We start from the raw sequence: 16,863 nt of genomic DNA on the forward strand, positions 1-16,863 counted from the left end.
CTCAATTGCATAGAGTTACAAAGTGTGCCACGTAAGACAAAAAGGTGCACAAAATTAGAAAAGAAATTAGTTCAGGGGTAATAGAACCTTAGTTTAATTAAGGTATGTCTCTGAAATTTCGATCATAGTCTAAGAGGATACTTGTATATTTTTCCTTAATTTTATGACCAGAACATAAGTGAATATTTATCAAAAATGAAAAAGTTGTACTCCCTTGATTATCCTATTATGACTTGATGCAAAATTTAATAAAGTAACTGAATCTTGTGATCTCAAAATAAAAATAGGTAGAAGATATAAAAATATTTTTAATCCCATGGCTTTAAATTTGTCTCAAAAATTAAAATTAAATAATTATCAAAAAATGAAGAGTTTTTTGTTTTTTTGAAACGGATTAAAAAGAAAAATAAGAAAAATAAGACTAAAAAAAATAGAAAAAATAAATTGAAAGGAACAAATAGTAATTTTTTAAAAGTCTGATTTTCATGTTAGTGCATAATTCTCGACGATCATGATGACAAGAAGCGTGATTTGATATTATGACTTTTTTTTTTTTCACATTAGCTTTGATCTGTTTGAGGAATTTAGATTGAACTTGGTAAATATGCAAAGAATAAGCAAAGTTCATTAGTAACAGCCCTTAAAAATGTACGTTGAGATGACAAAATCACAGCAAAATATTGGACTAGATAAATTTGTTCACCTTCCCATTCATCAATTTCACAGTTACAGGTTACATGGTGTTGGTTTAAACAAAACTAACAAAAAGAGTGCGAGTAATATACAACATTCTTTCTATTCCCTCCAACATCTCTGTGTATATAAGATACTACATTTCCATTTCAACTAATCTTCTATGCCCACCCAATATACACATTTTTTCAGTCACAAAGCATCTGGTAGTCTTGTTACTAATCAGTCAGGTAAGCAAGGGAGGTCCATTCTCAGCAGCTGTTCGCGTATGTTCCTGACTAAAGCTTCTTGCCATTTGTACATCTCGATTGAATTGAGTCCTCGACTTTGCATATGGAGCATCTCTTGCTGGATAAAAAAATAGATGGTGGTTTACGAATAATAACCATAAACAAGGGTAGCAGTTGAACAACTCCAGCATCAACAAAATGTTTTGAAATGAGAATCTTACCAGCAATTCTTTGCACACGGAGGATATTCTGCCGTCTCTTCCACCAGCATGTTATGCAAGTAGCAATAAGCAGGACAAATACACACACCCCTAATCCGATCCCAATTTTTGCTCCAACTGTGAGATGTGTTCCGCAAGTTGGTAATCCCGGAATACCACAAAGACCTGCGTTATCAGTGAAACTGGAACCATCCACCGTGTAAGCATTTTATCGTCATAAACAACAGAAACAACATGCCAGAAATTTGCTACTAAAATTTCTCAGCGTAAATACAACTCCAGATTGAGGCACCATATTTTGGATAAAATTGGTACATGCTAGTGGAAACTAGTCGAGGCCAAGGAATTTGTCAAGACAGCATAACCATGATAACCGCAGTCGGAAGATGGTTAGACAACTCCTAAGCACAGCAAATTTCATATAAAAATCATCATGCTAGGCAGTATAATTATTTGGCACCACAAAATCGAAAAACAAGAGCAACTTTAAAAGATAGAATATTAAAAGATGCTTCACCAAGAACAAGCCCTAGGCCAAATAATACGATGTTATAGAAAACATACTTGAATTTAGCTCTGTGCAAGAGCCTTCCACCTAATGCAGCAGGAATCCTTCCAGAGAGCGAGTTACCATTGAGATTCCTATAACAAAAAAGTAATTTAATTCTCTTTATCGAAACAATAAAAAAATAGTTCTATCATTCTTTTATCTTTAACTGATCAAAAGTTTTAAGTATCTTACAGCGTCCGTAATGAGGTCAATTGCCCAAGGCTATCAGGAATCGATCCATTGAAGAAATTGTATGAGAGATCCCTGTAATGCAAATATTTGTTAGACATTCACCACTGAGATCCACCCCTTTTTTATTACTAGTAGAATATCCTTCATTATTTTGCTAAAATAGGGAATGAGATCATCTTGTATCATTTCTAACTAGAAAGAGATGTGCAGAGAAATTGGTGAAGCACTTTAACTGAACCAAGGTAATAGTGTTTGTTCTAATACACAACAAATATAACTCTTTTTTCACCAGCTAAAATAAGAGTTGTACCTGTAAGGAATTGTAATGTTTCTCAGTTTGAGCATTATCCTCTATCCTTAGTAAATTGTCCTACTCTATTTAGGTCTATGAATTTCAAACAAAACATAAAAGATGTGTCCAAATTTCAAAGAACAGTTTATCTGTATATATACTACCATATCCATATGGGCAGTGACTTGTATTTCACAATCCATAAAGCTATTATAATCAAGAGTTTTCCATTACTTATTCCTACTTAATTTTAAAGAAGAGTGAGCTATGATATTAATGAAATAGGACAGTTGTAGGACTCAACACTCCTCAAATAAGTATAGTTAAGAAACAGCTTGATTTCAAATTTGATTATCCATTAGTCTGGCAGAAAAAATCTAAATTAATTTTGAAAAGTACATGAAGTTCCTGAAAGCTATACTCACAATGTCTCCAGAGTAGTTACCGTTCCCAACGCCGGAGGAATAGGCCCGTGAATGCTGTTACCACTTAGATTTCTGTAAGAAAAAGAAAGAATGCACACAAGGAAAGCATGGTCAAAGTATATCATATTTAGAAAAGGTTGTTTCCAGGTTTCATTACTACATGCAAGAATGGAGCACTAAGAACAGAAAGATGCTTAAAAGATTTGACAAGGTTGTAGTTATGGGAAGTGTCGTGTATTGCTTCATAAGGTGTATTTACCTTAGGCAACACATACTCCCCCCAAAACGAAAAGCATTTGCAAGTTGTGTTTCTAACTTACATGCTCTGAAGATGACGCAATCGAGAAATTTCATTTGGTAAGAAGCCTCTTAAACCTTGGTTGTCCAAGCCACTGACCTTACAGGTAAACCATTTTTGAAAAAGGAAAAAAGAGTTAAAGATGATTATATGAACGAATTTCAAAGCATTCACGCAGTGTCAAGGAAATCAAATAGACCTTTGGTCAAAAAACCAGCACTGAAGAATGTAAAGATAAAAGGGGACATTAACAGACAGAAGCAGTTACATCACAATAGGTAACATGTTTTATAGCAAATAACAACAACAATAATCCATATTTTCAGAAAAAATACAATTACTATGAACCAATTAAGCTTATAGAAGCTATGCATTATAAAACAGAAGAAATGGAGACACCATGTTTTGCTATTCTAATAACAGGATTTACTGCGACAAATATGTAGTTCCTCTAAAGATTTCATTACAAAAAGCTTGCAAGAAAAAACCACACAATATGAAAGTGTAGGCATGCTAACATGCAGATTTTGAGAACCGAGGACACCAATCAGGAAAAGCATCTTGATGACAAAAGACATAGTTATACTGTCCTAGTGGGACCAAGAAATGAAATCAGACATATATGAATTTGTGAGAATTTTATCATTGAAGGTGTAAATAACAAACAACTGATCTCACTTTTTATGAAATTTTAAAATGTACAGTAAAGAGCTTTCAACTATCATTATATCACAAACTAAAGTTTTACGTTAAGACCCAATACATAAACTATTTGATACTCAAATAACAAATTTTGACTAAGACGAGAGATAGGGAAGGTTACTTTGGCAATCAATATTATGCAACCAGAAGTTCCTAACTAGTTAACTGGCTGTTCCCCAGTTACACATGGGCTTTCTGGTCTAGTTAAAGAAATGTGTCCTTGATCTCCGCAACGAATCAGCCCAGTACTCTTCCTCATTCCCTTCTTTCATAAACCCAACCCATCCCTCATTGTGGCAACTTCCCTTTCTGACCACTGTCACCATTCTGTCTCATTTTCTCCTTTCACAGCCTCCTTCCTTCTTCACAGTCCCAATATTCCACCTCATTCCGCATTTCACATTCACACTCAACTTGGCTTTCCCTACTTGTGTGTAATGAACCGTGTTAATTAGTGAAATATACAAAGCAGATAAAGCCAAGTTGTTCAACTACTTACCACCAGAGCCTGCTAGATTGAGGTGTGGAACTAAAGGAAAGAATACAAAGCAATTGGGTGTTTGAGTATGTGTGCGTGAGCATATATTTATAGGATGAGAAGTTTAACAGCTGCAAGGTTCTCTAATTGAGAAGAGTGATCGCAAAGATGCCCATTTTTTCCGTTTACCTTTTGAGAGGGGGGAAAGGATATTTATCTTGGGTTGTTCATGATTGATCAGAAAATTCACACACAGTGGAGACCGAGTTGTCCAGAAACTTGTCAACCAAAACCTATATTGAGGTGGGGATAAGATTGCAAGTAAATACGTGGTGTATGTAAATGATATTTGAATATGCCCATGGATATACCATATGTCCGATCACACAAACATACATATAGATAGAAACTTGTATATCTAAGACTAAGCTCAATGACGTACATCCCGTCGATGACCCATTTATTGCTAGTTTTGTCAAACTGACAATCTGCTCCACTCCAGGGATGTTGTTGGGGAACACATGGATCACCATTCCATCCAAGCCGAAGGGGAAGTCCAAGTGCATGCTTTAGCGATTGCAAACCCCTGACTGCAGAAGTAAAGGATAAAATTGTATCAATAATCATCCAGATAACTTCCAATCTTCCATAATCAGAGCAGTAGAATGATAATGACACAAGCTGGACTTATTAGTCAAAAAAAGAACACGAGACTACTCATGGTCATTTTCTATAGCATAACAAAGTGCGTAAGCTATCGCCTATACCATGCATAAAACTTGTAAGAACTTTTGACTATTATCTTTCTTTCCCACTTTGAACTCTGAACAAGCATCCAAGAAATGTTAGTGTAAATTTTTAAACTTATGTACCTTCGTCAAGTGACGTTTTAGATTCAGCTATTATAACCTCAAAAATTTCAATAGCACTAATTATAGCATAAGTTCCATTTTTTGGCTGCAGTGTGATTGTCAAGGTCCTGCCACTGACTAGAATTGTTGTGTTCAGCACAAGCGCACTGTTAACACCCCCAGCCATCTTCACAATGTCGACAGCTGGAAATACAGTGTCACCGTTAATTGAAATGTCCATGACCCTCTGTCCCACAGATGTAACTGAAGGATCAATTTCCGCAAAGTGTAACCAAACAGAGTACTTTTTATTGGGATCGATATCCATTGTGTATGTCAATTCTGGCTCATTGTCGGTGCTAAGAAGAGCAGTTTGATAAATAGATCCTGGATAAAAGTTTGGTGCTTTGGAAGTTGACTTTGTACTGTTTTTGGTAGAAATGCGGCGATCAGAATTCTGGCCAAATGTCTTGATTGAACTCCAAAACCGATCACCACCCCAATGATCGCCACTGTAGTCAACATCAAACATTGATTCCTGAGCACCACAGCTGAGTCTTTTGACAGTTCTGATAATTGTCCCTAATCCAAAGTCAGCACCAAAATAGTATGCTCTGTCATCTACTTGGAGAATTTCAATTGCAAGTATAGCTGGATCTCCATGCCCTGTGCTGTGGAAGCAAAGAGAGGCAGTACCATCATCAAGAAAAATAAGTGCTTCAACAAATACTTGTTCATCATCATGATTGCTCCAACCAGATGGCAAAGTATAAACCAAGGTGCCTTCAACAGAAACATCAAATAGTGGTTCATTATCAAAGCTTGGTTCTTCAATCATTCCAAAGAATATCCTCACTGAATAGTGGCCATGGGGGACTCTCTTGATATTGTAACAATTCTCAGGTCCCTCTGATAAAGGGAAATACCGCAGCGTAGTGAGTTGAGGCGCAATGAAACTTGGGGCTGTTCCATTGAAAGGTATCCCTCCTGTATATGCAAAATCCTTATGCCAGAGAGTCTTTGTAGGGGCAGTATGAACATCATGTCGAGCTCCACAGCTTATTCGCATTACATATGGCTCTGCGGTGAATAAACAGTAAAGTGAACACAAACTGCCAACTAGGAGTCTAATGAGTAATAGCCAAAAAGTAAATTTTCGAATATGATAGAATAAAAGCATGCTCACTCCCTCTCAAACCCGACTTCCAAGTTCCACCCCTTAACCAAAAAAGAGCCAAAGTAAAACATGACCTAAAACAACTAAGTGCAAGTGTGCGCACAACAATAAAACATTACAAGAAGTTTTACTCATTTAGAAAACAGTTACGCACATAGGTATAAGCGCGACATTTAAAGACCCCCTTAAGTTGACTTTAAAGGGCATAAGATCTAGAATTGGAATGAACAGGCCCAACTCAAGTAGGAATCCCATAAAGATTCAATTCAATATAGCAAACCACAACTGTTCCGAGCTGATTCGGGGGATTGAACTGCAGTAAAAGACTCATTTTCTTGTCATGCGTTCTATAAGCACCCCACAAAACCACCTTAACTTCTTTTAAGGATCACTGGAACTTCAAAATAGAAAACAGTTAACAAATTTGAGACTGAAGATAACCATCAATGCAACTAATCAATACGATTACTCCAACTATATTGATTACCATACATTTATAGTAGTACAAATCTTCGCCCCTAAATCCATTACTCAAATAACTATTAAAAAAAAAAAAAAACTTCCTAGTATTCAACTCAGGAATAAAACATCAGAACTACCAAAAATCAACATAATATCATTCAAAATCAAAGCAAGTCCATTGCAAAATTCCCAATTAATGAGCAACACAATTCCATTACTACATCTAAAAATAAATCTACATAAGCATATTTTTAGCTAATAAATAAGTTCACTACTAGCAAATAAAACAAGTAGATCCCAAAACACTAATTTATCATAACTAAAGAAACCCAGTAAAATTAGTTGAACCATTTCACATTACAACCAAAAGAAAAAAATGGCTGACCATGGCGAGAGCAGACAAGCTGAAGACCCACGCAGAAGCAAAGAAACGAGAAAAAACAGTGGAATCTCAGCATTTCAGCTCCAAATGCTACTTAGATTTGCTTTAATTTTTTCTAGAAACTCATTGATTTCATACTCAAATCTTCTACTTCCGTCGTTGTTTTGTGGGCACTAATTATCATACAATAATCAGTGGAGTGATAATGGGAAACGTTTTGTGCAGGTAAAGATAGTAAAGGAAAGTCGAAAATTTTAATTCTTTTTTATTTAATTAATTTTCTTATTTGACATTGACCCGTGAATGGGCATTGTTACTATGCTTTACAAGTCCACTGCTTACAGTGAAGCTTCAATTATTACTCACTATAAAAGGACTGCTTCCATTAATATTCACACAATTTAGGTAGATTAAAAATTTATTATAGGTAACTAAATTAATAACATTATGATAGATTGATAGCTTAGAATAAATGATAAATTGTCAATGCTAATATGTTGAGTTACACGAATAATGTAAAAACAATATTGAAGTATCAGTATCGCATAAATTTTTTATTAGATAAATATTTGAAATATTGCTCAAATAAATATAATGATGAAACTTTTAAAAGTATATAGTAGGTAACGACAAAATCATGTAAAAAAAAGGTTTTGAACTATGATATCAGTGTTTGTTTCAAAAATGATTGGATAATTATTACCTAGTAATATATATTACTAAGCAATGAATAAATGTTTGCATGTAAGAAGTAGTAAATAATATATTAATATATTTTCTTTTTGTTAAAAAGATCACGTTGTTGGTAGACCTTTGTCTTAGTAATATAATAAAACAAGGAGCATGTGTGAATCAACTAATGATTTTAATTATTTCCTTTTCCGTTTATGTGGTATTTTTTTACATTTCAGAATTTAAATAAGTATGTATTTTTTATCATAAATTTTAAATTGTAAATTATTGTAATTTATAATATTTTTTATGTAGATTATAAATATATAAATTTCATTTCAAAAAAATTAAAAATTTTATGAACGAATTTCCGATCAAATTTACACTATTTGACTCTTGAAAAATTAAAAATGTCACATAAATTAGGATATAAGAGTTTTTTTTTAGGGGGGTTACTAACAATTTTGTTTATCAAAGGACAATATATACCATTAGAACAAAAAATTCTAATTTTTGCCTTTTAGAAAGACAAATTATGGATTTATGGTAAATTAAGAATAAATTGGACAAAGGCAGGTGATGCGGGTGCATGGGATGACCATGAACCTGCGCCACAACATAGCTAGGCGATGCTAACGAATTTTATTTTTTTTCCACTTCAGTTACTGCTTTCATACATATTCTTGTAGTCAATTATTAGAAGACAAAAGCTATCAAACGTGAAAATAAAATATAGATTTAACAAGTGAGTTTGGGCCCGTTATTTTGAAACAAATACATCATTGACCACAATAAAGAATACAAAAACATTTGAGACTTTGAAATATAATGCCTCGACTATTGCAGTTTTGACCCTTTAATCGTAATCAAAAACTGCCAAGTTGCCATGAATAACTCCAATTTGATTATATTAAATTCCTAAATTATAGCTCTAAATCGCATTATGTTTCCATCTTAACCTTTATATATATTTTTAGAGGAAATTAAACAAAATCTTTCAATGAAATTTCAATATTCGTTATTTAATAGAAGATAATAAGTACTATAAAATTAGTCTAAGATATGAATAAGTTTATTTGAACGCCACTATTATAAAAGCAAACTAGCTGAGCTCTCTCTAAATAGACTATATTTTGTTCCAAAACAATGTTGGTTAAATGGATTGGATTAACACGTAGGATAAAACATTTTTGAGTGAGAACACGCTGAAATATTTGTAGCTAGCTGGAGTATAATATTGGTAACTTTGACCTAAGGAAAATTGTTGAGTGTATAATGAAACAATAAAAGTGTGTTTCTTTAAAAGCTTAAGCTTTTAAACGAGATGATTACACACTTCAATATGATATCAGAGTAAGTAGAAGTCCAAAGATTGAATCTCACTACCGCCCAAAATTAAAAAAGAATTTTCACGTGCTTGGCCTATGAAAAAGAATCAAGCCCACACGTAAACATACGAAAGAATTGCAAGTTACATAATGAAGGCCATAACTTTCAACTTCATATTACTATTACTAGTACTCCAACCAACGAGTAGACATTATTATCGACGATATCTTTAATAAGTAGTAAAAGATAATATCAAACCAATATTTGATTCGCTGACAATATTATTATCAATCGTAAATAAATTAAGTGCATGTGGACGCGATCATCCTAATGCTTGTGGTTTTGTTGATGGAACTGTTGCAGTGGCGTGACAGTCCCTGCAAGGGCTCGCAAGCCGTAAAATTTTCTGACCAAACGATTCCCCTGCACTTGTCTTCTTCTTGTTGTTGTTGTTTCGGACAGTTGGAAAATCCTTTTCTGAATTGAATTGCTTGAGAACTTGATTTTGCTGTGGTAATTGAATGGCTTGTGGTAAAAGCTGACCCTTGCAGAACAAACTATCAGCAGGACAATTGTTACTGTTTTGATCAAAAGTGGTTATGTTGTGACTTACATGATGACCAAATTCAAACTCTGTTTCTTTTTTGGATGAGGGGATATCGCTATGTGCTTGAACCACACAAACGTCCTGCATACACACTAGCCCTGCAAAGGAGAGTGAATCGCCAGATACAGAATCTCTACGATGAATCGGAGGTGTTTTCTTTGTCATGGTAACTGCTTTGATATGGATTTTCAATTAATGTTACCAAAATCTGGTTTTATACACACATTACCCTCTGGCTATCGATAGAGTACGATGCTTGTGTTTGTTCATTTTTTGGTTCTATCCTAGATGTTACTGTATATGGTCATAGATGTATTAGTATTCATTTTGATAATCTTCTTGACTATAAAAAACTGAAAATTAATCTAATCATTGAAATTGACTTCAAAGTTTGGAATTTTTTTAGATGTAAGTTTCTTGGTGGTCATTTTCTCAGTTGAAACTTTGTGATATGCAAATGTGGTAGTGGATATTACAAAGTAAAACTAACAAATAGGAATGAATGGACATTCTTGGCGTAGCTTTTGGTTTTGTATTTTGTGATAACTTGAGTCATTTGTTTGGCCGTCCTTATAGGAACAAAGATACTGATAAAACACTGAAAATTTTGGATACACTCAAGTATTATATCCAAAAGAAAAACGTATGTTTATATATACTATTATGGTTAACATTTTACTTTAAACAAAAATAAATAAATATGAGGTTTAGGGGAAGGGGAAATGAGGAGGGAACTGAGAGTTCAGATAACTAGCTGAGCTATTAAAACTTTCTAACGTGATACTGATACATACTACATTTTTTAGGGCAAAGGACAGGAACAACATACTTTTAAGGTGAAATTATCATTTGTTCCTTATAAGTTTATAATTACAAAAATTCCTCAGATTCATACAATAATATAAGCACTGATACATTAATCTGATGCGCGATACATTAATTGTTAAGTAAGATACATTATATTTTATACATGATACACTAATCTGATGTACATTTTATACATGATACACTAATCTGATGCGCGAGATACATTAATTTGATTCGCGAGATGCATTAATTTGATTCGCGAGATGCATTAATTTGATTCGCAAGATACATTAATTTGATGCGCTGATACATTAATCTGATGCGTGAAAATGATGAGTTTTGAGAATTTGTAAAACTAATAAGGGATGAGGGTAATAAGAGAACTTAAAGGTGAAATTTCTATCATTTATCCCATTTTTTATGCATGAATTGACCTGATGAGTCCATATGGACTTGATCCTTTCCTGCATTATGCGTTGGGCTTCTGGCCCAACATATATTTCTTTGTCCAGACTCCAGACGAACAGAAAAGAAAAGAATCTGGGCCTAAAGCCCATGTAAGTCAGATTTAGTCCAGAGATAGAAGAGAGCAGTTGTTGGGCTCAAAGGCCCACTTCTTTATTTATTCAGGAAAATTATATATAATAACAAACTATCAATTCCAATTAAATGTTATAAACATAGTTTGATTTAATTGTACTCTATAGCAAATTGTTCTATTTCTCCTCTCTCTCTAGGTGAATCTAGCTCGCCTCTCTCGCTTTTATAAAAAAACAAATGTATAAAATGTGCTTGTATTTATATAAAGCGAGAAAATATTGTATATATACATATACTTTCTTTTCCCTCTCTCCCCTCTCCCAGATCTCGCTTGCCAGTCTCTCCCTCAACTCTCTCGCTTATACAAATAGAAATGTATAATTGTATTTTTGTTTGTATAAAGCGAGAGAAAATTGTATATACAGATGCAGATACATATATTTTCGTCCTATATACTTGTAATTATACAATAAAAATATTCCCCTGCCTAGTTCTATTTTTACTTTCTCTCTTTCTCGTTTTATACAAACACAGATTATAAAGTTGATCTTTTGTATATTTATACCGAAACAGTAACAGAATATATACAACTACTTTCTTTTGCATATGTAAAACGAAATATACATATTTATGTTTGCTATGGAGCACAATTATGCAAACGTTATAATATATAAATATGAATTTTGTATTTGCTATATGTGAAAGTTGCTCTATTTATTCCTTTATGTACTAATATTCATTTACTAAATTTTTTACTGGGAAACTAAGCAATACCACCATAAAAGCAAAATAATTACAAATATATACCCTTTATGCTTATACCTCATTAAATAGTTACACTATATATCCCTAACTAATTTCGCTCCACATACATCAAATTAGTATTGTATTTGTATCATATAAAGTTGATTAATTTCGCCTAATTGATACTAAATTAGTATATATACACCTTATTTGTATCACTGAGGCTTCTTTTCCAAAGATTACTCATTAATCAATGATACTATAATGATATTAATACAGTATTTGTTAATGATTTAGTACCCGTTAAGAAAAAATTGTCAGTCTTAATAAATGAGTAGCATAGGCTGTAACTGTTTATGAAATAATGAATACTTGAGAAATTATTTGGATTTGAGTATGAACTTATAATTACTTTAAATTTTATGACTGATTTTTATATATTTTTTCATTTTTTATTTCTATTTCTCTACGCTTCCCTTTTATTAAACCAAAAAAATAAAATAAAAACAAGACCAGTACTTAATATAAACATTAGACATTGATAACAACCCACGACCCACTCATCCTCCTCGGTCCCACATATTTTTGTTTAGTCTTCATCCTTATCCATTTCTTTGCTTCATATACTACGATCAAACATTTAAATAGTTTTTGCTATAATAAATAGGAAAAAGAGTCTGATATACCCCTCAATTTTGTCATTTCGAGTTGATATATGCCTTGTTATGAAAGTGGCTCATATATATCCCTATTTATAAACAAATGACTCACATATACCCTTTTCCTCTAACGGAAATGAAAAAAAAGATAATTTTAATCTAACTTTTTACTATTTTTTTCTACAATATATAATCTCATCTGAGTAACTTTAATCTTCGTCAAACATATTTTTTTGACCTTTTTTTGTTTCAATGAATAATTTAGAATTATTATTTTGATAATCAAATTTATAATGTTTCACTAATATTCTTGTAAAACTTATTGTAGATGACCAAATTTTTTTCTTCGAATACAAAAATCAAATTACAACATAGACAAAAAAATAGTTTTAATTTTTTTCCTTTATACAAAGGAATGAAAGAAAAAAAATAAAATAAGAATAAGAAACTCAAATAATTATAATAAAAGAAGTCAAAAAATAATTTATGTATTAAAAAAATTAAAATATACCTTGAACTTTGATAGAAGAATCATATATACTCACTCCTAAATAATTTTTTAAAAAAATTAAAAGCAATAAATATAAATTTAAAACTAATTTTTTTAACTTCCGTTAAATGAAGGGTATATGTGAGCCATTTTGTAACGGCAGGGGTATATGTGAGCCATTTGTATAACGGTAAGGGCATATATGAGCCACTTTTATAACGAGGGGTATATCAGCTCTAAATNCGAGGGGTATATCAGCTCCAAATGACAAAGTTGAGGGGTATATCAGACTCTTTTCTCTAATAAATATTACTCCATTACAACAGATTAATTTTTTTTGGATAAAACTTATCCGCATTGTATGTTTACACCAAGTCAATACATATCATGTGTTTAAATTTATAGTTTATTTTACTTCATTAAATTATATAATAATGAATATTGCATTAGCTTGGTGTAAGCATTTGGTCTGAATACGTTTTTTTTTTTTAAGAATTAATTTTTAATGTTATATTTTATTTTTAACGATGGTTGTCATAACACACTTGGTAAACTTACCCTTTCATATCAATTATTATATTCAAAATTTGTATGATAAAAATCTGTAAAAAAAAATAAAATTATAATATGTAAAATAAAATATTCACAATAATCCTTATTAATTTCATACACATAATATATTTTAAGTATAAATGTCTAAAAGACAGTTTTACTAACTCAGCTAACCTATTAAAATTTTAAAAGAATTTGAAGATTAATATATATATTTTTGAAAAAGTATTAAAAACTACATATAAAGTACTGTGAATTGTTTGAGATAACTTGACCAATAATTTCATTCTTGTTTTTTCTGGGGATTTTTAATTTATTTATTTATTTTACCTAAAGTCTAGCAATTAACATCAATCGCTATTTTATTCGAAGAGGGTAATGCGTAATTTCCATTTTTAAAGTAACAAATGATGGTGTTGGTGTTTTATGGCGGGGCTTCAACCCACCAGGGGAATTAAAAATGCTCCATTAAAAATAATAGTAATCCATGTTTTTCACTCAGTTTTTATTTTAAAAAGTAATCATATTTACACTCATGCATTCTCTTTTTTATACATACAAATGAACAACGGTCTAACATATTCGATATTTTAGCGGTTAATACAATTATATAATAAATGTGCGCTTTTAGGGAAAAGGGTTAAATATGTTATTAAATTTTTTAAAAAAGCTTATTTATGTCATTAATTAAAAATTTAGTCTATTTATGCCACTTTTTAAGGGTGCTTTTGTAAAATTATTTTGACACGTAATCAATTATAATTCGGTCACGTCATCAATATTTTTAAATAATAATAAAAAATTAATTCAGTTTTATTTAGAATTATGATTTTTTTAATTTAAAAAATTGGTGACGCGGTTAATTATAATTCGGTCACGTCATCAACTTTTTTTAATAAAAAAATTAGTTCAATTTTTTTTCCAGAATTATGACTTTTTATTAGAAAAATAGATGACATGGACGAATTATAATTGATCACGTGTCAAAATGGTTTTGCAAAACTACTGTTAAAAAATAATGTCATGAATGAGTCTTTTCTTTAACGGTAATAACATAAATAAGCCAAATTTTTAACTGATGACATATTGAGCCCCTTCCCTTTAATATTTAATATATTTTATATTTTTGTTGATAGTGGAGTCTATTTTGTTGAGTATATAATTTAGATTTTAGATAAGTATTATTTCAATCACCCATAAATTCTAAGATTACAAGTATGTTGAACTTTATAACTTGTAAGATCACCTTTCTTATTGGGTAAATTATTCTACTTATCTCAATTTTTATGAGTTATATTTTTTTTAATTAATATCAAAAAATGACACATTTTCATACGACAAGAGTGTATTTTGTTGCCCACATAAATAGAATGTAAATATGGCACTTCCCAAAAACAAAAAGCACTGTGGGCACTTTCCTTTGAGTAGAGAGCCAGACACGCAAAAATCTGCTATGGGCAGAGATCGTGTCAATTAAATTACTTACTCTGTTTTAAAAAAAATAATTTTATTTTTTTTAGTCTGCTTAAAATTTTTTTTTAATAATATTTTAATTTTATTTTAATTTTTCAGGTAATATATTTAAAATTATAAAATTAAAAAATATTTGAATATACTTGACGTAACTTTAATTTAAAATAACAAAATTAAAAAGTCTTTTTTTAAAAACTCCGTTTCAAGTCAAATTAGACTATTCTTTTTGAAACGAAGAAAGCAACAGTTTGATATATATAATTAACTCATGTTTCTTTTTCGAGATCGTATATAGAAGTGTTATATTTTTGAAAAAAATAATAAATTAAAAGATAGTTATGTAAACCTACACTCAAAGTACTATATAATGGGATAATGAGTGGATGGACCTCTCTAAATGAGGTTAAAATTTAAACTTTATTTATCTTATTTTATTTTTCCAAAATTAGACAACACCTCTTGAGTGGTAATTGATGCTCCGCACTTTGACATTTTAATTAATTCAATATATATGACTATGAGAATTAATTTGGACAAAAAATATTAAAATTTAACAAATTTTAACAATAAAAACCTAAATATCAACCCGATTAAATTTATATCTTCAATTAACCTTTTTATAATAGTGCATTCACCACCTCAAAATCCTAAATACGTCTCTATTAACCAACCATTGATAAGTATTTCAAATCCCAACTTACGTAGATCAAACTATACACATTAATTAAAATGAAGAAAATAGTATTTATAATAATAAACATAATAAATATTAAATTTTAAATAAATTAATTATGTATATTAAGTAAAATTTAAATATAAATATTTGATATAAATAAGCCTAATAGAGTATGACAAATATTAAGTGATTTCTTCTTATCTATATAAAAAAGGATATAAAATTAAACACTGCTAATCCATAGATATTTGAGCAGAGAGATATTTTGTAGTGTGTAAAAAAAAAAAAGTCTATAAATAGTACCAAGCTATCACTAAACCTTCACACTTCACAGAGTAGTATAGTTAAGCTAAGAGAGAGAAAATGGTGTTGATTGATAAACTTTGGGATGATGTTATGGCTGGTCCCAGCCCTGATAAAGGACTCGGCAAACTCAGAAAGAGCCTCACTATTCAAACTGGTACTCTTAATTCTAACAAAATTGATATGTAAAATCCATTTTTTTTGTATGCATGAAAATTTAGGGGAAAATTGATGAAGTAAAATTAAAGTTGTATATATGTAAAGATAATTGATGGAGATCGATCCAGTAATAACTTAAATTTTCCGAATTGGAATTGATTCTCGTATATAGGTGGTGAATCAGGAGAAGGATCTAGCAAGTACCAGAGATCTCTGTCGATGCCGGCAAGTCCGCCGACGCCAGGTACGCCGGTGACGCCGACGAATATATCGCCGACGGTACGGAAAGAGAATGTATGGAGGAGTGTTTTTCACCCAGGGAGCAATTTAGCTACCAGGAGAATTGGTGCTGAAGTGTTTGATAAGCCTTCTCACCCTAACGCTCCTACTGTTTATGACTGGTATGCACATATATATCATGATCGCATAAATAAATTTTTCCTTTTCGTTTGATTAATTATAGATAGTCAATCAGCTGAGTTACGAAGAGCTAAAAAATTAATTTTCTTTGTAAACTTATGCGACTTAGTTATGATCGTCAATTTTTTATGGCAGGCTCTACAGTGGGAACACCAGATCTAAGCATCATGAGAAGTGCTGAGAGTTTTTGGGTGAAAAAAGCAGTTGAAAATCTTCATGTAAATAGTGTTTTTTCCTATGCGAGTTGGGGACTTGCTATCTATATTTGTGATTATATGTTTTTTCTGTTGGGTATTACGTTATAATTAAGTAGTACTATATTGTAAATTACGCTTTCAAAAGCTAATTTCTTAGCTTTAATGGCAGGCCATCTATGGCTTTCTAGTTCCAAATGAAGTTGCTACTATTACTATACTGTTTTGATGGTTGTTTTGCTTTATTAAATATCTGAAATGAATATGTTAATGTTTTGTTTGTTA

General features: G+C 31.3%; 2 protein-coding genes across 2 annotated transcripts; one reads left to right on the forward strand and one right to left on the reverse strand.

Annotated features, from left to right (window-relative positions):
• Positions 1-667: 667 nt before the first annotated feature.
• LOC107011449 (receptor-like protein 4) lies at positions 668-7,190 on the reverse strand. The gene is made up of 9 exons (XM_015210961.2): positions 6,957-7,190; positions 4,954-6,012; positions 4,524-4,671; positions 2,924-2,995; positions 2,604-2,675; positions 1,887-1,958; positions 1,709-1,786; positions 1,145-1,326; positions 668-1,041 (listed from the first exon to the last, which is right to left on the reverse strand). Exons 1-9 carry the CDS (start codon positions 7,027-7,029, stop codon positions 920-922), a joined length of 1,878 nt encoding a protein of 625 aa, XP_015066447.1. The 5' UTR covers positions 7,030-7,190; the 3' UTR covers positions 668-919.
• An 8,601-nt stretch (positions 7,191-15,791) lies between these two features.
• Positions 15,792-16,863, forward strand: LOC107011705 (auxin-repressed 12.5 kDa protein). Its single transcript, XM_015211305.1, has 3 exons — positions 15,792-15,962; positions 16,137-16,365; positions 16,520-16,863. The coding sequence occupies exons 1-3, from the start codon at positions 15,866-15,868 to the stop codon at positions 16,563-16,565; spliced, it is 372 nt and encodes a 123-aa protein (XP_015066791.1). The 5' UTR covers positions 15,792-15,865; the 3' UTR covers positions 16,566-16,863.

Source organism: Solanum pennellii, chromosome 2 (assembly GCF_001406875.1).
Source record: "Solanum pennellii chromosome 2, SPENNV200".
Lineage (NCBI taxonomy): Eukaryota > Viridiplantae > Streptophyta > Magnoliopsida > Solanales > Solanaceae > Solanum > Solanum pennellii.